The sequence below is a fragment of the Littorina saxatilis genome, linkage group LG3, assembly GCF_037325665.1.
Source record: "Littorina saxatilis isolate snail1 linkage group LG3, US_GU_Lsax_2.0, whole genome shotgun sequence".
Taxonomy (NCBI): Eukaryota; Metazoa; Mollusca; class Gastropoda; order Littorinimorpha; family Littorinidae; genus Littorina; species Littorina saxatilis.
In genome coordinates, this window is record NC_090247.1 from 51,911,916 (window position 1) to 51,933,677 (window position 21,762).

The 21,762-nt window shown below is 43.1% G+C and overlaps 1 protein-coding gene across 8 annotated transcripts in view; it reads left to right on the forward strand.

Annotated features, from left to right (window-relative positions):
• The window catches only part of LOC138962626 (protein held out wings-like), a 51,876-nt gene that overhangs the window by 5,087 nt on the left and 25,027 nt on the right, over positions 1-21,762 (forward strand). For 4 of the 8 annotated variants that reach the window (XM_070334520.1, XM_070334519.1, XM_070334522.1 and 1 more), the window contains exons 3-6: positions 6-58; positions 974-1,090; positions 1,990-2,133; positions 20,815-20,932. In XM_070334520.1, the coding sequence (XP_070190621.1) occupies positions 6-58; positions 974-1,090; positions 1,990-2,133; positions 20,815-20,932 (432 nt within the window). Of the gene's footprint in view, positions 1-5; positions 59-973; positions 1,091-1,989; positions 2,134-20,542; positions 20,652-20,814; positions 20,933-21,762 lie in introns of all 8 variants that reach the window. The other 4 variants (XM_070334521.1, XM_070334523.1, XM_070334525.1 and 1 more) reach the window with 2 other exon arrangements.

Genomic DNA, 21,762 nt, shown 5'->3' on the forward strand with positions numbered 1-21,762 from the left:
TGGACCTGCAGTCACTCTGCAGGAAAAGCTTTTTGTGCCTGTCAAAGACCATCCAGATGTAAGTCCCCCCCTTCGCTCCCTCCCTTCTCAAGCACCCCCTAGCTTCAATGGCATGGAAGTCAGTGCAGGGTAGATAACTAGATGATGAATACTGGTTTGGGGTCTTCATGGATAGGGTGGGGGATTGCATTTCTGCTAAATTTGCTTTCAACTTTCAAAAAGCAGTGGAAAGTGCCCAATAGTGTATGCTTTTATTCAGTTTTGCTGCTTTAATCTAAAGGGTTTCAAGAGTCTCAGAGGAGAAGTGGAAGTGGTCAGTGATAGTGTGTTTGTTATTTGTCTGACTTTGACCTTCTGAAGAAGTCTCAAAACAACTACTCAACACCATTCTTAGTGAATTACATCGGGAGGGAGTCATGGGCAAATTTTAAAAACGAAAGTATGCCATTCTTCTCGCATCCACCTTTGTTACTTTAAAACTGCCCTCTAATTGTCTAGTCCAACCCCAACTTTGGCAGAAGTTGACCATGTTGATCTTACACAGCTTATTAACATATAATTCAGACTGAGTTGATATTTATAAGTGAACATGATTGCTGATTAATAGCCATTCTAAAATTGGATACCTACTGTTTTGTAACTTTTTAACCAACCGTTTGTATTTTGCTTGCATTTGAAATTTTAATTGTTATCACTAGCTTCATAATCTCACCCTTTTAACATATTAGCTTCTTTGAGAGAAATCAAACTGCCACTGTCTATCCGCTTCAATTAAAGCTTCTTTTGTGTACTGAACGGTTTTACAATTGTTTATAATGTCTAACTTCCATCTTTAGACTACTGCTTTTGTTGTGGTAATACCTTAGCTTTGGGGTTAGGTTCATTCTCAAAGGGTATTTATAAGTGAGTTGTTGTTGCTGTATACGTGGAAAGTTGTTTCGCTTTAGCACGCACCTGGCTTTGTTTTCTACAGTTCAACTTTGTTGGTCGGATATTGGGTCCACGAGGCATGACAGCCAAGGAGCTGGAACAGTACACAGGCTGCAAGATCATGGTCCGTGGCAAAGGGTCCATGCGCGACAAAGCAAAGGTAAGAATTCACAGCGGTGATGTGAAACCTAGTCATGTGGTGGTGTCAAGTCTTCGTGTCTCAGAAGACAATTCCGAGTGGGAGGTTTTTGTATTTGATCTAGAGCATTCGTTCTGGTTTTCATGACTCCAGACTATTTTAAAAAGGAATTTGTTACCCACATGCCGCCATGCTTTGGCACTTACCTCCACATTTTGCTTTCAGTTTCACTCCTTGTAATTTCACTTATGGTTGTGATGTGGTAAAAAAAAAGTGGAACGTTATCTGTCTTTTGAAGTGTTCGCTTTTACCATAATTCTTGGAAAATGATGAAAGGATACATCGATACGTGGGCTATGGCCAAAGTTATGGCTCTGTTGACTATTCAATATTGCATGACTGGTTCTGTTTGAATCGGGGAATCACTGAATGTCTACAATAGAGTTCTCGTGTATCACATTTGTAACTGTGTGGCTGATCACTGTAATCAGATAATGCTGGGAAAGTTCTGGCTGAATTATTTATTGCTTATGAAGATGTGTATTCATGCAGGCCATTAACTGTTAAGTAAGCAGTGACGATGTGCACAGTGTTTTTTTCCTCATGTTGTTCAATGGAGGCTGTTTAAGTTATTAATTCCAATGAATTTGTCAAAAATATCACATCAGTTTTTAGAGTATGCTCTTGTTTTCTTCGATTAGGCCACTGGATGTACAAACTACTGTGTTTCACAGATGCAAAACGGAGACAAGTTTTCTGTATTTGTGAATCACGCTAGGCATGTTAATCGAACACAATTTTTGAAGGACTGTGAACTCTGATTAATACAAGTACAACTGACACAGTACTAAAATGCCAGAAATGTCCAGTTCTCTTTGAACGCTGGATTAATGTGTGTGTTCTGCTAATGGATCAAACAGGAGGAGCAGAACCGGGGTAAGGCTAACTGGGAGCACCTCAATGAAGACCTTCACGTGCTGATCACAGTGGAAGACACGCGCAACAGAGCCGAGCTGAAGCTAGCCAAGGCTGTGGAGGAGGTCAAGCGTCTCTTGGTCCCCGCTGTGAGTGTCTCATCATATTTCAATTTTGTGCTTTTTATTTTTTTAAGGATTGTCTACTACTCTGTCTCACTCTCTGTTCTGTTTTCTTTCAAGTGATGTGTTGTTGGTGTGAGTTTTGTGTGTGTTTGTTGAAACATTTTGTTCAGACTTTTCTTTGTGACTGTGAGCAGTTTTGTTTTTGATTTGATGTCCTTGTTAAATCATGTGTTTGGCCGTGTGCATCTGTGTGTACTCCTATGTATGTACTTTTTGTCTTTTTTTAATTTTTTAACTTTCCTTCTTACTTGCCTTTAGGTTTTTCTTTCTTTTTTTCAAGTCTGTTTGTGTGTTACTTTGTCTTGCTTTGTTGCAAATCTGCCAGTGTTGTATTTACCTGGCTTTTTCTTCTTCCGATTTGTTCAGATGCTCTTATCTGTGCTCCTGTCTTTTCTGCTCTCTCTATCCCATCAGTTGCACCATCTTCTCTATGAAATCCAACCTCTCCCCATACCACAGCATTACAAAACAAATTGTAAGCAACGGTGTTGATAAAGCAGCAAAGACATGGCAATAATGGTGTGTATAATGTTTGTGTCATTCTTTTGGCAAGCAGCTGTGCCAGGGAAGAGTTTAACCCCCCTCCCCCCCCCCTCCCCACTTCAGTGTATTTTGGAGTCGTTGTGGGTCTGTAAACTGGGAGTTTAGTGTACAGCTGTGCCTACACAGTAGAGCTAGAGGAAGCCTCCACATCTAACACACGGCGGGGGATGACATGAGGGGGCAAGGGGTTCCAGATGTGCTGGGGAGGGGGGGGGGGGGGGTCAGCTGGTGAATCTGCTGCAGTGTCTTAATTGTCTAAACACCTGCCATGGCCAGGCCTTATACTGGGCAGGTTTAGAACATCCTGGTGATACTGTGCTGATGTTACTGTGTTCCTGTGTCTTTGAAGTCGGATCCGAGAGCTGAGTGTCATACAACCAAAATAAATTGGCAAATATACACTTCCATACATACAAACAAAACAAAAATAGGTTTAACAAAATCAGGTAAGAAATCGGACAGATAATATGTATACATTAAGCAGACAACGATAATTAATATACAGCCGAAATAAATTGGCAATACCATTATCATTTATGCCATGCATCTTTTGTAAAAACACAAAACAAAAGCATGTATTACATACATACAGAGTACTTCAGCTTCAGCTTTCATGGCTATAATACCTGCTGAGAGGAGGGAGGGGGCTCCTGGGGTTGGGGGCAAATAAAACTCACCCTGGGAATGTGTTCAGATTGTAAACCCTCCCCCATTATCAGTGCCCCCCCTGCGTGCTTCGACTTAGTGACTGATAAAAGCAGGCAGAAGTTATCTGCTTCAAGAGAGGCGATTCATCGGGTGAAAGGGAGGGGGGAGAGGATGGTGTGTTACTTGTAAGGGAGGGAGGGGTGCGTGGAAGGGGGAGGATGGGTTAGAAAGTAAGGAAAGGTGCGGACAAGGGAAACAAGACTCGAACTCTTATCTTCGAGGAGACTCCTCACCTGAAGATAACCAGAGGCAGCGGTGGGAACCTGGTGGTAAAATCACTTCTCGCCCGCCCCCTTTTCTTTGTCTGCAACATTGCAGTACAGTGTGATGGCGTGTTCATCTCGCTCTTTCGCTCGTTGCAGGGGATGGAGGGGGGAATGGGAGGCTAACTAATAAAACTTCCCCCTTGCTCTGACTGTCTGTCCGTGTCGCTGAAAGGTGATGGATAGCCCGGCGGCGAGGGCATTTGGGTGTTCCCTGTGTGAGAGCGAACTTTCGTTCTGTGACGGATGGTTGGACTTGAATCTGGCCTACTTTCTTTCTTTCCTTTGGTCGTCTTTTTTATTAAAAGAAAAAAATTGTGGGGGGGGGGGGGGGGGGGACTTCGTATTTGTTTGCTCATACCCAGAAGTTATCTGCATGGAGGGAGTCTTGGAAGGGGGGTTCCATTGTGTAGTGGGCAGTTCTGCCTCTTTCTGACGAGTTTTATCTCCCTTTTACACTACCATGACAGCAAGCGTTTAAATTAACTCATTTTGTAGCCGTTTGCTGTCACTACATCCTCTCCCCTTCTTCCCCAAACCATGTCTAAAATGAAAAAAATCAAAAATAATAAAAATGAACATATTTAATTTAGCAAGCAGGACACGCAGTAGCTGAAGATAGCATGCGATGGGAAAGGAATGCATCGCTTTAGGTGTTGCTTTTTCTCCCGCAGAATTGAGACTGACAGATCGGTTGATCACGGGCCTAGGGTATGTAAAGAAGTCTGTACTGAAGTCCCTAATTATTGGGCTTGAGGGGTTACAGAAGAGAGGAGACTGTGTGTGTGTGTGAATGGGGGGGGGGGGGGGGCTGTGCTTCCCACACAGCATGCTAATACTGGCAGATTGTTGTACACAAGGGCAACCCCAACCGAGCATGATATAGCTCGAGTCGCGAGTTACTGCAAACTCATATGACAAGGCAATTGAAAACACATGGGGGAAGAAGTACACAGGCTGCCTTACCAACCTCAAAACTCGCTGTACCGTACATAACAACAGAGACCTTCTTGCTCCTTCTTTTTCTTAGGTTTCTTTTTGTGCTGTCTCCGTTTCCCTGTTGCGGCTGGTGTTATGCTCGGTTTCACACACGGTGGATTTGGCTTCTCAATCCTCTCCATGCCACCAGATACTTGAGACTGTCGTTTCGCTTTGTTGGATCTCTTTCTGCATAGTAGGTAGCCCGTGGAATTCCTTGGCGACTTTGTGTACAGTGGAACCCCCCCTTTAAAGACCTCCACAAATCTGAGAAAACAAGGTCTTAAAAAGGAGGGAGTCTGAAAATGGGGGTAAATTCACAGAGGTTATGAACAGAAAGTCTGAGAAAACAAGGTCTTAAAAAGGAGGGAGTCTTAAAATGGAGGTAAATTTAGAGAGGTTATGAACAGAAAATCTGAGAAAACAAGGTCTTAAAAAGGAGGGTGTCTTAAAAGGGGGTTCCACTGTATATCTAAACTTATGCATGAAGCCCAGCGCGTCTTTAGGGGGTGACTACATTGACAGATTGAGGCCGAACGGATGAGGCAGTTATGGAAGTAAATACTGGTTCTTTGTTACTCTTATAACTTAAATCATGTGTAAGAGAGGTAAAAAAACCTGGTTTCTTTGTTTACGTGTCCAGCTTAAATCGTATACAGGAAAAACGACGAAGACAGCTTTCTTTATTTATGAAAATAATGTAGCGTATAGTAGTTAGTACTGAATAGAAGGCGAACGATGAAGACTGGTGTCTTTATTTATTTAAAAAAATTTATGTGGCGTATATTACGTTCAACTTCAAGTGGGCGTTGTGGATGTTCAATACAAGTGCGGTAGTATAAAGTCAAGTAGCAGGAAGAAAATTAGCGAAGTGAAAGCATACAAAATATCAGCGAAATATCAGTGACAGCTGAGAAAAAGGGTGGCTGACTGATCAGCCCGCACGCAATATTCGCGCCTGCACGCTTACGCACACACAAACACACACTCACTCTCACACACACACACACTAACACACACACGCGAGTGCGAAGGACTTCCTCTGTCTCTTTGACGTTTACCCCCCCCCCCCCCCCCCATCCTTCTCTCTCTCTCTCTCTCTCTCTCTCTCTCTCTCTCTCTCTCATTAGTGCGTTTGCGTGCCAGAGAGCTCATTTCGGAGAGGTGTGAGAGATCTTTTACCCAGTGGTTGTTGGTCTGGTGTTGAGATTTCAGGGGGTAGAGAGAGCAGTGCGGAGCAAAAGGCTGGCTAAATCCGTCGTTTACTCGCTCCCATTGTGAGGCATCCCGTGAAACCCAAGATAGAACTTTTCTTAGCAAGGAGACCCTCAGAGTACGGCATGAAGGAAAACCCAGATGGGTGCTGCTTTTGTGGCAGAATGTGAAAATGAGAAGCGGGGAGGGGGGGGGGGGGGGGGGAACGTGGAGAGGGGATGGTGGAGGAGGCGTCCGGGTTGGGGTGGAAGGGGTAAAAGTATTGGAGAGAGCGGAAACAAGTAGGGGAGAGAGTGATGAGACGTGAGGGAGTCTTGTCAAAAAGACTAGAAGCTTCTTTGGTCTTGTCTAAATTGAATGGCTGTGTTGGAAAACGGGTTCATACTCTGGGGGAAAATGTCAGTTTTTACAGTTTTAATGGCTACTCTTACGAGCCAGTCTAAAGAGAGTGCCTGAGCCTTCCCATGTGGATCCCTCCTTGTATTTCTAACGGGCACAACCTCAATGTGATTTGTGAGAGCGTGCGCGCGTCTGTGTGGATCACTCGGAATGTGTGTGTGTGATGTGCCCTTTATGCACTTAGTTCGTACACTGGAAGCACTCACAGCATGCAATTTCAGCTTCTATTTGATGTAAGCTGAGACTTCAAACGATTTAGATAGGGCAAGTGTTTGATCCAAATTACTGAAATTATCTCCCAAGGTGTAGTCATCGGAGGAAATTGTATGGGGAGTGTTTCTGGGCTATCATATTTCTTCTGGCTTCAATTCAACTATAGTGTGCTTGCCTAAGTGTCATACAGTTACATACATGGATGTTTGTGTGAGAGAGTTGAACTGAACCATGAACGAGTTGAGGGAGCATGTTTTCAGCAAAGTGCAAGAAATATATCACTTGAACTTTTAGAAGCCATAGTACTTTAAGAGCACAAAGACTGAGTGTGTTCGTTACATCTGACAAAGGTTATAGGGTGGCACCATCTGGTAGCTTGCATCATAATACAATAACTTTGGGACCCTTGAAACCTACAGACTGTGGGATTGCGCATGTACTGTCTTTTGACTTTCACCTTGTTTTATTAGAGGATATTTTAGTACGTTCATGAAATTAAATAAACACAGACATGTTGAATTGTCTGGCACGAGCGGTAGCCGACCTTTATAGAACAGTGTGTAGTGTCAATGAGGTGTTTCAACACGACCCTGAAAAGAAAGTCAGATTGTGTCGTTCTGGCACTACAGTAGACAGACCTTTTCACGGCAACAGTAGATAGTGGTGAAGATGTTTTAACACTGTTCAGAAATTAAATGTAAACCCCGTTTGTTGTCCAGCACGGTAGGTAGGTAGCAGTAGGTGGAAGGGTGTTCAGATACGATCCAGAAATTGAATTTGACTTGAGATTGGTTGTCCTGGCACTGCCGGAAGCCAAACAGAAGCAGTACTATACAGAAGGGAAGTGAAACCCCCAAGGGTGTTTTAACACGATTCAGAATTATAATTACCTGCATAGTATGCATTTGATTTTATGAATAACCACATAATTATGTATGCTCTTCATGCCTCATCTTCATCGTCATCATTATCATCATCATCGTCATCTTTATTATCACGTGCTGAAGTTTTCCGACCTCCTTTTGTTGGTTAACTTTAACTTTTTAATTTTTAATTTTTAAATTATATAATTGTGTGTCTATGCGTCCCAAGGACAGATTGTAAGAAAAGGCGTAGCCTTAAATCTTAATCCTTGTTAAACTTAAATAAAGTTCAATTCAATTCTCTCTCTCTGTCTCTGTCTCTGTCTCTGTCTCTGTCTCTGTCTCTGTCTCTCTCTCTCTCTCTCTCTCTCTCTCTCTCTCTCTCTCTTTCAATCTATCTCTTTCAATCTATCTCTGTGTGTCTAATTCTGTTTGTTTGTCTTGTTTCATTTTGTTGTCTCAGTCTCTCAGTGTTAACCTCTTGCTCAAAACCACCACGAAATTGCGCTGGTTTGGTGTGATACAAGACAAACCGTATTCCTCTAACATTCATTTATACATTTCAATTATAGATTTAATAATTGATAAAATAAGGCGAACAGTACAATCTGCATCCGCATGAAAAGACAAAAAAATGAATCTTTTTTTCCGAGAATGATGACCATTAGAAGCTGTACATTAGTTAGCTTTTGCCTTGCTTGCCAATGCTTCCGAGGTGCCAGTGAGAAAGTTTTACTCGGTCAGTGCTGGGACGGCGGGCTGGGATGGGCTGGCTTCACTTTTAGGCCGAAGTGCTCCCTCTTTCCGTAGGGATACACTCTTTGGTTGGACTGAGTCGGGGTGTAACTGTCCAGGCAGGTGTGAAAGCTGCCAGGAAGCTGGCGGTACCTATCAGCTGCTGTCCTAATTGCCCAGCCACGCCGTCTAATTTGTAACCCGGCAGCCGCCCAGGGGATCCAAGAAAATGATGGAAGCGTTTGAATTCTGTCTGAGAACTATCCGAACCAAGTTTATTTTAACCCTTCTTCCCTGCGCCTTCAATCAAGAGGCTCAGATCGCGTGCACTTTAAGAGATTTTTCCACTGTAATCATCGCGGAATTGATGAGAGGGAATGTAGTTATAACGTTTGTTGATGTCATCTGCGTCAAAAAACAAACATTCTTGAATCTAAGTTCATGTTCGCAGACAAAACATCGCCAAAAAAGTTGAATGACCCGTTTGATAAGACGGTTGTTTCTTCCTTATGTTTTTCTGTACATGTTTGCTTTTCATGCTTTTTAACAACACATTTCTTTAATAATGGTTGTTTTTTGTGCTGCTTTTTCCCTGTGAACCGAAAGGACCATTAGTCCTCATCTTGTTCCAGAGCGTTCAGGGAGAGGTCCTGAAAACATTTTGTAATAACAAACTAGCTCTACGGGGAGAGTAGTTTCAGCTCCGTGAGACAGATGGTACCAAGGTCTGGAAAACTCGGGCTTTTTAAGTAGACCAGAAGGGTGAAAGGGTACCAAAGAGATATGAAAAAGAGAGGGGAGGAGGAGGAGAAGAAGAAGAAGAAGAATGTTCAGCGACGCACGCTAAAAACGAACGGCAAATGGTCTTTTCTGTCCTATTCTTCCCGTTGTTTCTCTATGCATCGCAAGTAAACTTTTTGGGGGTACATGTAGCGAACCTTTCATTTTACCCTGTCTGCGCGTTTTTTCTCGTTTACTTGCATCGTTGGTCACTCCCTCTCCCCCTCTCTCTCCCTCCCACACACCCAACTGCTCGCCTTTGTCGACGGAACCTACCGCCCCCCCCCCCCCCCCACACACACACACACGCACACACACATACACGGAAACAACACACTCTCTCCTCCACCATGTCAGGCGTTTTCAGTCGATGACTCCAAAAGTACCCCCCACCCCACCCCCACCCTTCATCTCTCTCGTAAGGCACCCACAATGTGAAAAGTTCCAACTCGGTGAAAATGTTCCGCCTGTCTAAAGGCATTTTTCTTTTAACAAATCCAACGTCTGTCTTGCACTCCTCACCGTTGTATGCTTGGGTGCGTTCTCGGTGTTTAAGTTCAGCTGGGGTTCCTTCTGATTCCTCTGAAAGCCTCTCATAGCGGTATCCTCTCATAGCGGTATCGTTTTATCACGCACGCCATCTTCTTCTATTCGAGTACTTCATGTCAAGTGTTCCTTTTGGAGTCCTTTCTTCTTAGTGTCTGGAATTATCATCCATCTTTCTCTCAAACTTCCAAGACTTACCCGTTGAGCGTTTTTGCAGTTATTTTGAGAATGGGGTACGGGGGTGGGCTTATAAGGTGACAGAAGAGGATTGATTGATTTTTTTCCTCAAAGGGGTGGGGGGGGGGGGGGAGTTGAAGAAGAGTCTCGGGTTCCAAGATGGATGTGTTTTTTCTAAGCTTATTATGTACGTATAGGATCACCCCTCTTCTTTCCTTTCACTCTCTCTCTCTCTCTCTCTCTCTCTCTCCTGAAACTATTTAACTACCCCCCTCCCCCCCCCCCCCCCACACACACGTTTTTTCTCTCTACCTGCCTTGCCCATCCGCACTCGTTTCCGTTCTTTGTCTGTTGAAAACTTGGCACATATTCCAGTTTGCTGGTAGAACTCTAGGAACGTGAAAACAGCCAGTGCGGGTGAGGTGAACCGCGGTGACATTGGGGCAACCTCCGCGTTAGCGTGCGATACATTCGACTTTTAGTATGATTTTTGGAGGCACTCGCTAGACATCCAATATATTGATATTGAGGCACACTCTCTGGCAAGCAGTAGATTTGATACAACCGTCGATGAAAAAAAGAACGTGTGGCATGCAGTATGACTGTATTGATAGAGTATAATGGAAGGAGAATCTTTTGTCCTGCAATATGTTTGACTTTGAATAACTAGGTGCGAAGCATTCCATCTGTGCATTCTCCCCCACCCCTCTCTCCTCTCCCTCTCCCTCTCCTCCCCTCCCCTCTCGTGGAATCCGAATATATGGCCTTTTGGAGCATGGTCTCAGTCTTGGCAATGGCGTTGGATTTTGTTTCTTTTGAGAGAAAAAAATCATAGGTTGTGTTTATGAGACCACATTTCCACTTATGTAAGAGCATTATGGTATGAGCTACTTGTATTCTTCACGCGCCTGTCGTTTTCGTTTGCTCTTCTCTTCTTCGTGTTTCTTCTTGCACCGCAGGATCTTGTTGTCCATCGGATATTTCCTTGGCAAACTCTGGCTGCCTGTAACGATCGTTATCAGCTTGCTTCATGCATCAGTGAGATTGATGTTGGCTACGCGCCCTTTGGCTTGTGTGATGTACACGTATGTGCATGCTGTTGTGTTTGTGTGCTCAACTGGGCACTGGGAACATACCTGGCTTTTCGTTGTTATGTTGTTTTAGGCTGCTTGTTTCTTCGCCGCTTCTGTTAGTTAGAAACTACGTAAGCTTTCTTTTTGTCAGCTTCAAAACTTCTTCAGTATGTGGACGAGGCTAGGGATTGTTGTGTGGTTACCCCTTCCCACCCACCCCACCCCTCATTCTCTCTCTCTCTGGGGTAGGGAATGTTCCCAACCCCCCGCGGGTTAGGGGGAGTCCCATATTGGTTGGGAGGAGAAAGAATTTACCCGATGCATGTCGTAAGAGGCGACTAACGGATTCTGTTTCTCCTTTTACCCTTGTTAAGTGTTTCTTGTATAAAATAGTCAATTTTTTAAAGATTTTAGTCAAGCAGTATGTAAGAAATGTTAAGTCCTTTGTTCTGGAAACTTGCATTCTCCCAGTAAGGTAATATATTGTACTACGTTGCAAGCCCCTGGGGCAAATTTTTGATTAGTGCTTTTGTGAACAAGAAACAATTGACAAGTGGCTCTATCCCATCTCCCCCCTTCCCCCGTAGCGATATAACCTTCGTGGTTGAAAACGACGTAAAACACCAAATTAAGAAAGAAAGAAAGGGAATGTTCCCAGGTAGACAGGTGACGGCAACATTAATTATCTTGAAGACTGTCCCCTCTCTCTCTCTCTCTCTCTCTCTCTCTCTCTCTCTCTCTCTCTCTCTCTCTCTCTCTCTCTCTCTCTCTCTCTCTCCCGCACTCCCTCCCGCCCCCACCCTTAACGCCCCTACTTCCCCCTTTCCAAGTCCTTGTCCTCTCTCCTTGTTATTCTTGAGGTGACACATGATCTCAAAGTGTACCCGTCTCTAGCCCAAGTCAGAATCACTGAATGAGATACATGACAGTACATTGCCTTCAGGTAGCAATTCCCAACATCCTCGCCACACTCAATTTCAGACCAGTCCTTTAGTCTCTACGGCGCAAATATAATGGCGAGTGTAAAATCTGTAGATGATGGAGAAACAAACATATTTTCCTTGAAGGGTCGGTCGGCTCCAGTGATTGATCATTACTGCACTTCCTTCAGCGGTCGAGTCACGCTTTCAGATCCATCCCAATAACGTCAGAACGAGTAGTGGCCTCACCTTTTATGATGTTTGGTTCAGGGACACTGACAAGTGGACTTGTGTGACTTCTCAAATGACAGAGACTTCGGACTGTTTTTCTGCCCCGGGGGCTCTAACCGTGTCGTGTAGTTTGAAAAGTGAGAATGTTAGTGGTTGGAGAATGCAAGTTGCCACCACAAAAACAAAAAAATAGAAATGTGTACAAAAATAAGAAATGAGTGCGCGTAAAGCCTCCAATTGTGTGTGTCACAGAAGCGAAGAATAAAGTGAGCAGAAAGGCAGGGGGACTCCTGGTGGGGGGGGGGGGGGGGGGGGGGGATGGCGGGCAATTGAAGGTTGGGGAGAGGGAGAGGTGTGTGTGTGTGAGAGATAAAAGTTTACCAGGAGAGTTGTTGGCTTTCAGCAACACGGCCGGTTTTACAAGTGTAGCCATTGCCTGGAGGGTGCGAAGATGCAGATGAGGCAGAGATAGGTGAAGAGTTCTCCACTTGTTTTGAGTACCATCAAAAGCATGTCGTGGAGGCTTATCAACTGTGATGTAGTGATAGTGGGGCACTCGCACACAGCAGGCCTTCCTCTTGTGCTTTGACTGTTTACACCTGGAGGTTTGAGTCAACACAGAATACTCACGGGAGTTTTGGACCTTGTGAAAATTGTAGTGGGAGCCAGTTTAGCAAGGGGAGGGGGTGGTCTGCCAGCAATAGAGGGGGGGGGGGGGGTAATCTTATGAGAGAGAGAGAGAGAGAGAGAGAGAGAGAGAGAGAGAGAGAGAGAGAGAGAGAGAGAGAGAGAGAGTTTTATTTGTCTTCGGGAGTATTGCAAAAATCATCAGTGTTGTCGGAATCTTGGACAAGACAAGATGAAGGTGTGTGTGTGTGGTGGGGGGGGGGGTGGAGTGTGAAAGGATGGGAGGGGGTGTAGGGAAGCAATTGGCCTAAACACAGCAACCAAATCGATAGCTTTGAAATCGAGCACCGCAAAATGATCGGCCAAAAGAAAGACGGGCCTGACAAAAGTTTGGAATGGTCGTGAACAACCCAACAACCACCCAACGAGTTGTGCATTGTCACACACGCGTCTCGTCGCTTAGCCTGTTAGCACTTCGTGTCTGTGGCTTATGGGGAGAGAAGGCAGCGAGCTTGTCAACAAGGGTATTGAATGGCCTGTGTTCTTTCCCCCACCGTTTGACAAATGAGGGGCTTGATTATTTACTCCGGCTATTGAGACACACTCTTTAGGCAGGAGATGGCTGAAAGATGAGTTAGTTGTCTGTGGGTTGAAAGATAATGATGAAGTTGTGCAAGAGCTCCTGGTTTGTGTTGTCTTTGTTGTTGCTGTCTTCTCATTTTTGTGATTCCTTCCCCTTTTGTTTTGTGCTTCTGTTTCATCGATCTTCGCAGATAGGTGCATAGCGTGGAGTGAAGTTGTACAGCAACATATCTGGCTGAGGTCTTCAGACACCACCAGCATTCATCTCCCTCCCCCTCCACATAGACACACAAGCCTTCTACCCTCCGGCTTCCACCACTTCCTCAACTACTTAACACCCCACCTTAAGAAAATGTAGTTAATGGTTTGGTTAATAAAACATGAGGAGGCAGAGCGTTTTGCAAGACTGCTCGCTTTGGCGGGTAGATCCGGTGACAAATCAATGAATTGTTGTGCACCATTATGCCAGCAGAGCCTGGAAGTTCCTGAAACAATGGCACCAACGGCGACCAATGTATTGATGGGTAAAACGAGTAGAGGAAATGTCGGATCAACAGATATAAGGTCATTTGACATTTAACCCCAGTAAATATTTACTTGGTGTGTTGTGGCGGTGTATGTATGGATTGCTGGAAAGGACCTTCCTTGTTGTACTTGTTAAAATCCTTGTTTGCTAAGTGGCTTAGGGATAGAGGAGCACAGCAATAGAAGTTGTGTGGTGTTTGAGAGAACTTTATAAAATTTTGCGTTGGAGCTATGTGCTTCGGTTTTTGTGCTTTTTACATTTAGTCAAGTTTTGACTAAATGTTTTAACATAGAGGGGGGAATCGAGACGAGGGTCGTGGTGTGTGTGTGTGTGTGTGTGTGTGTGTAGAGCGATTCAGACTAAACTACTGGACCGATCTTTATGACATTTTTCATGAGAGTTCCTGGGTATAATATTCCCAGACGTTTTTTTCATTTTTGAGTCACTTGAGAAAAAGTGACTATGTAATCGGTCAGTGTTAGTCTGTCCGGCCGGCCGTCCGTAGACACCACCTTAACGTTGGACTTTTCTCGGAAACTATCAAAGCGATCGGGCTCATATTTTGTTTAGTCGTGACCTCCAATGACCTCTACACTTTAACGATGGTTTCGTTGACCTTTGACCTTTTTCAAGGTCACAGGTCAGCGTCAAAGGAAAAATTAGACATTTTATATCTTTGACAAAGTTCATCGGATGTGATTGAAACTTTGTAGGATTATTCTTTACATCAAAGTATTTACATCTGTAGCCTTTTACGAACGTTATCAGAAAAACAAGGGAGATAACTAGCCTTTTCTGTTCGGCAACACACAACTTAACGTTGGGCTTTTCTCGGAAACTATAAAAGTGACCGGGCTCAAATTTTATGTGAACGTGACTCATTGTGTTGTGAATAGCAATTTCTTCCTGTCCATCTGATGCCTCATATAATATTCAGAACTGCGAAAGTGACTCGATCGAGCGTTTGCTCTTGTTTCGATAAATGTCTTTGATGACGTCATATCCGGCATTTTGTAAAAGTTGAGTGAAATTTTGGCCAAGCAATCTTTGATGAAGGCCGGACTTTGGTATTGCATTTCAGCTTGGAGGCTTAAAAATTAGTTAATGACTTTGGTCATTAAAAATCTGAAAATTGTAATTAAAATTATTTTTTTATAAAACGATCCAAAATTACGTTTATCGTATTCTTTATCATTTTCTGATTCCAAAAACATATAAATATATTATATTCAGATTAAAAACAAGCTGATAATTAAACAAATTTAAATTATGATTAAAATTAAATTTCCGAAATCGATTTAAAAACAATTTCATCTTATTCCTTGTCCGTTCCTGATTCCAAAAACATATAGATATGATATGTTTGGATTAAAAACACGTTCAGAGAGTTAAAAAGAATAGAGATAAAGAAAAGCGTGCTATCCTCCTCAGCGCAACCGCAACCGCGCTTTTCTGGATTGTTAATTTCACTGCCTTTGCCACGAGCGGTGGACAGACGATACGGTCTTGCGGAAAAAATGCAATGCGTTCAGTTTCATTCTGTGAGTTCGACTTTGTTTGTTTGTTTGCTTAACGCCCAGCCGACCACGAAGGGCCATATCAGGGCGGTGCTGCTTTGACATATGACGTGCGCCACACACAAGACAGAAGTCGCAGCACAGGCTTCATGTCTCACCCAGTCACATTATTCTGACACCGGACCAACCAGTCCTAGCACTAACCCCATAATGCCAGACGCCAGGCGGAGCAGCCACTAGATTGCCAATTTTAAAGTCTTAAATATGACCCGGCCGGGGTTCGAACCCACGACCTCCCGATCACGGGGCGGACGCCTTACCACTAGGCCAACCGTGCCGGTTGAGTTCGACTGAGCTTGACTAAAATGTTATTTCGCCTTACGCGACTTGTTAATTTTACTATGCTGAGGAGGAGTTACAGAATTAAAATTGTAGTTGCACACACACTAACACGCTTGCATACGCACACAATACATCAAGTCATTTCTTTGTGAGCATCTACAGAATCTGCAAGGTAAAATGATGTGTATGGGTACACACACAGGTGGGCAAGCACGTACTTATGTGTAGGTACAGATGAATAGAAACATATCATATTTTAGTCTGTGCCGTCGTTCATCAGCCTTAAAGACTGAAGAAACTATGGCTCTCCATAATGCGTAGAAAGCCTGTTTCTGTTTGTTTGGCAAGCCCTCATTACTCCTGGGTTAAAAGCAGTAAGGATACAGCCTTACCTCAAAATATCCAGCTCTTCTTTTCGGCAGATGGTGAAAATGATTCCCCTTCAAAAGACACCCCCCAAAAGCAGTGAACGATGTGTCTGGTGATGTGTACACCAGACAGTTTGGTTTTGGAGGCATGCTAAGATAAACAGGAGTGTGCGTTTTGTTAGCAGGGATGGAACCCTGAACTCTTTTTGTGCAACATGTAACACTGGCTTTGGTTACATTGAAGAAGTTTTAGGCTTGTACCTTGGTGATGATTGAGTTCGGTTTTGAGTGAGAGTCTCATTGTGTACTCTGGGGTTATAAATTGCAAGAGGTGAAATTGAAAGAAACTTAATCGTGATCGACAAGAAGAAAGAAACTTAATTAATTCAGTTCTGAAACTGGTGTGAGCATAGGCGTGAAAGAGCGAGGGAATAATTAGTGGCAAAAGCATGGAAGCAGAAAATTGTCGTTGCCATATAAAGCATCCACTCTTTTCTCTCCTTTGACACACAAACTGTAATTTGCTGTTGGCCTTTGTATGGGCACCCTTGTGCCCGCTTTGTGTTTTGGGACAGAGATAAATCTCATCTTCTTTACCTGTTCATACTTGTGAGTACTGAGTGCTGCAGTGTGTGAAAATATCAATCAATCAATCAATCAATGAGTCTTATATCGCGCATATTCCGTGGGTACAGTTCTAGGCGCTCTGCAGTGATGCCGTGTGAGATTGCAGCCATTTCGGCGCATATTTACCTTTCACGGCCTATTATTCCAAGTCACACGGGTATAGGTAGACAATTATTAACTGTGCCTAAGCAATTTTGCCAGGAAAGACCCTTTTGTCAATCGTGGGATCTTTAACGTGCACACCCAATGTAGTGTACACGGGGGGGGGAGGTTCAGAGCAGTGTGTAATATAGATGGATTGTAATGGTTCTTTGTAAGCTAGAGTGATGGAGGAATGTATCTATTTCTTATTATTTAGCACTAGCAGTCAGGCCCGGCTTCGCCCGGGTGTTTCTGCTCTCCCCTCTCTCAGAAACCTCTCGAATCTTATTCCAATGTGGATAAGAAAAATGACAGTGTGAGCTCATACATTTGGATGTACATGTATCTATAGGCAAGGCAAGTTTCTATTTGGTTCAACGTGTTCTTCGTGATTTGTTTACCCCTTCTCACATCCACTGTAGTTACCGTCTGATCAAAGCACGCATACCTCATGAGTGAGCGCGTCATACCTTTTTGAACAGGGGAGAGAAATCTGTAAATTCTCGTGATCTTTCACTGAGGCGATCGTTTCGTAAACATTATTCGCGATGATCTGGAAGGCAGGGAGGGGGAGCAGGGGGCAGGGTTAGTGTGTGTGTGTGTGTGTGTGTGTGTGTGTGGGGGGCGGCGGGATGATAGCGGGCGGGGGGTAACCCTTGAGAATGACACGGTATACTGGTTTGATGAGAGTTACCTCCCTTCCGTGGGTGACAAAGCATGACTTACCTCCCTTGCACTATATAGACTGTATTGATAGATGGGGAGGGTAATTATCCGAGGAAGGAAACAATGTCTGGAGAAACTAAAACCCAGGTGCACATTTGTGGGTCCAGGGCAGTGTGCATGCAAAATATCTTGTGCTTATCTTTTGCCATCTCTGAGGTATGGCGACCACAGACAGACAGACACACACACACACACACACAGACAGACACTCTCTTGTATTTAAAAAAGAGTTATCTCCCTTACCTTCTAGAAATTTCCGGAACTGTCCAGTTAATTTTTCATTCTTCATTTCTTCCCCTCATAGGAGCAACAGCGAGTCTCTAATATCACTGGCATGATGTGCTTGCTACAGGTGAACAGTGGGCACTGAACTGGTCTTGCACCATATAGGCTGTATTCAATAAATGGGAGGTCCATAATCTGAGAAAGGAAACAATGAATCAAGAAACTAAAACCCAGGTGCACATCTGCGGCACCTAGGGAGTGTACGTGCACACTATCTTGTTTCTGCCTCTTGCCATCTCAGAGGTATGGCGACCACAGACAAAAAAGAGTTATCTCCCTTACCTTCTAGAAATTTCCGGAACTGTCCAGTTAATTTTTCATTCTTCATTTCTTCCCCTCATAGGAGCAATAGCAAGTCTCTAATATCACTGGCATGATGTGCTTGCTACAGGTGAACAGTTATCTCCCTTACCTTCTAGAAATTTCCGGAACTGTCCAGTTAATTTTTCATTCTTCATTTCTTTCCGTCATAGGAGCAACAGCAAGTCTCTAATATCACTGGCATGATGTGCTTGCTACAGGTGAACAGTAGGCACTGAACTGGTCTTGCACCATATAGGCTGTATTCAATAAATGGGAGGTCCATAATCTGAGAAAGGAAACAGTGAATCAAGAAACTAAAACCCAGGTGCACATCTGCGGCACCTAGGGAGTGTACGTGCACACTATCTTGTTCCTGCCTCTTGCCATCTCAGAGGTATGGCGACCACAGACAGACAGACAGACAGACAGACACTCTCTTTTATTATATGTATAGATTGGTAAACACAGCCACCAGACTCTCTGTTGATAGCACAACACTAGTAACCCCAGTTGTAGACCATGAAATGATGCAAAGGGAGACCTGATGCAGGGGGGGGGGTTGACCCAAAAACACACTTATCTCCTTTTGCTAGCACACTCAAAGTGTAAGGTTTCATATTAGTTTCTTTCTGGTTTATATAACCTTTTTCCTTCCCCATGATTAAATTTTCCCCGTCTGTAAATGCTTGCCATCTTGCAGGCAGCCTCGATGTTTACTCAGAACCCTGGCTTATCAAAATAGGGGAGGCTGTGTTTGTCATAGCACCCTGAGATTATTTGCGGAAGATGAGCCAAAAACTGCTGAAATATCGTGATAGTACACAGGCGGGCCATTCACTTTGCCTTAATGAGATGTTAGAGAAAATAAGGACAAAAGTTCTGAAAGAAACAGTAAATATGAAAAAGAGGTGAACAATCTTGTCATGAATTGTCTGGAGGAAGAGCAGAATCATGGGGTTTTGGAGAAGCTCGAACAAGAAAAAATCAAACGTGGGGGATGGCTGTTCTGGTTTGTATTTTTCTGTTGAAAGACTGGCAGGGAGTTGAAACTGTGTAGGGTGTCTCCTCAATCAAGTTTCTATCAGTTGAAAGAAAAGAAGGGAATGTTGAAGAGAAAGCTTTCGGCATGTCCGAGATATATACCGGTAAAACTAAAAGGAGAGTGATCAACAGATCATCCTACCTATTGTCTGGAGAAAGAATTATGAGGTTTAATGTTTAACTGTTGTAATCTATCCTTTTCTCACAGCCCGAGGGAGAAGATTTCTTAGCAAACATTCTGTGCAACAGCTTATTGCAGCAAGCTTTGTGAAGTTATAGTCTTGGCAAATTGACTTTGCTGGATTAATATCAGGCTTTAGGGGCTGCACATTTAATATGATCTGTACAGTATTAGTATACTTGATGAGACATAATGCGGTTGAATGAAAAGTTCTGTATTTAACTTTAAAGAGAGAAATTTGTAATGCCAATGGGAGAGACCTATCCCCCCCTGCCTCCTCTTCACTCTGAGGACCCCTACCTTTGCTGGTCCAGATGACAAGAAGTTCTTCTTCTTTCTCTTTTATTAGCAATCTCTTGACCCGGCTGAAGGGACAAACACCCCAGTGATGAAAAGATAACATTTGCTAGCTGGGCAACATTTTCTTGACCGCTGCAGGGTCGTGTGCAAAAGCTTACCTGTGATTAGGATGATAAATTTGCGTGGCTGCTCAATTTGTTTAGAGGTGTGGGGGTGTTCGTATTTGCCGATTGGCTTGGTTACTTTTGAGGCCTTCACGTTAAATTGAACTTCAATCATTGAAGAAACCCAGTTGCAGTTTTATTGGTGGTTTGTGACTTGTATTTCAGCTGCGGCTTGAATTTTGATAACAGCTGTGTCATAAACTTTACTACTTAATAGCTCAAAATGGTACCTTGATTTTCTCAAAACTTAAGATCTGCCCACCTACCTTTCCTTGTCTTCTTCCAATGTATACTTTTTCTGCAGTAATGTCTTGTTTCATTTTGTCTCGTGGATTTTGTTTTGTTTTGTTCAAACCTGTTTGTATTTATTGACCTGTTTGAATTACTGTATGTCTGTCTGGCATACATCATTGCATGCTGGCTGTTTCTGCTGTCATGTGTCTGTGTGTCTGTTGTTCTATTTTTCTTAATCAGTTAATGTCTGATTTTCTGTTTCATTTATTTGCTTGTTTTTGAACTTTTAAGACTTCAGACATGATCATCTTTGTTTATCTATCAGGGTGGAGTTTTCTGATTTTTCTAATTTTTATCAATTTTCTAAGCAGTAAAACGTAAGTACTACAGTAATTTTTGAAACATGGTTGCATGTTTTTCAGTATTGTTTGGAAATACCAGCAGAACCTGACATATCAGTATGATCTTTTCCGGGCTAAATAACAAATTCTAATGTTGGCTATAATGTTGCAAGGTCTTTGAACTCTGAAACAGAAAATTTCACCCCAGTAGCTTCCAACCGTTTTAAAGTAATGCCTGAATCACGTTGGTTAAGTTGACAATTAGCTTTTAGCCATTTAAATGTTTAGCTGGCATGATGTGTTTAATTTGTTCGACTTTTTTTCAGCAGACAGCTTTGCTGGGACGGAAATCATTTGAGTTGAAAGCGAAAGAAGAGAAAAAAATGTTAATGTTTTTCTGTTTGAATCTGACCTTTTCACACAGCCCGAGGGAGAAGATGAGCTGAAGAAAAAACAGTTGATGGAGCTGGCCATCTTGAATGGAACGTATCGCGATCAGAAAGCCATTCCTATGATGCACCCTTTACATGCTCGTAAGTGCTGCGTTGTTTGGTAACAAGATAACGCTAACCATCTCATTGACATCATCATGACCTAATCTGATGTTTTTAACCTACAGCGAATTGTTTTATTATTTTTGTGTTCTCTTCTTCTCTCTTCTCCACTCTCTCCCTCCATCAATGGTGGGGGTTGCAGCCGGACGGAGAGGATGATTTAAAGAAGCGGCAGCTAATGGAGTTAGCCATAATTAACGGCACTTATCGTGATACCACAAAACCTTCCACTGCCATGACGCAGGCATCAGCGTCGAGTCGTAAGTTGTTGCGACGTCTGTAACTTTTGCAGGGTAACTTGTGTGCGGTGTTTGGCTTCAGATTCCACTTTCTTTCACGTTTCCAGTGTTTTTGGGGGACGCCCTAAAGTTGTTTGTTACTTTAGTCACTTTGCGGCATGACCTTGGCTTTAGCGGACTGTTTGGGTTGTTTTTTCTTCGCTTTGTACTTGTTCAGTTTTTTTCTTTTTCTTTTTCTTCCAAAGTTTTTCTTTTTTTTTTTCTTCCAAAGTTACCACATGTCTTTTCTTCATTGGCAGAAAGTGTGATCTTCATACATCTTGTATTTTATGTTCTGCTCCCCCCTTTTTTTTTTTTATACTTTGAGCATCAGCATAATCTTCCTTTCCTATCTTGACACAGTATTTTTCACATTTATGTAGATCCGTGCCATTTTTGTCCTGCTTTCAATCAGAGTATCACAACTTCTGCATCAATATGCTTCTCTTTATTCTTCTACAGACTTTCACACCTAAGCATGTGGTAGTTCCGCATTTGCATGTGTTTTTGCCTTTGTTTGGGGTTAACGTTAACATATTGCTTTTTATTTTCTTTGGTTGTTGATAAATACTTTGAACCCCTGTACACTGTTTTCTAATGTATATTCTGCATTCAATATGCAGCACAAGTACTGTAGCCTAGAAACACCTGCTTTCAGTCTGTTTCCTTTGAACACAGTATATCAGTTCTGATTACTAGGGCATCACGTGTATAAACTACATTGTGTTCGAGTTTCCTCACCTTCTTGCCAGAAAGTATCATCTCAGCGTGATTCTTGAGTAGTAGAAAAATGTATGGCAGGCTTGCTCAGA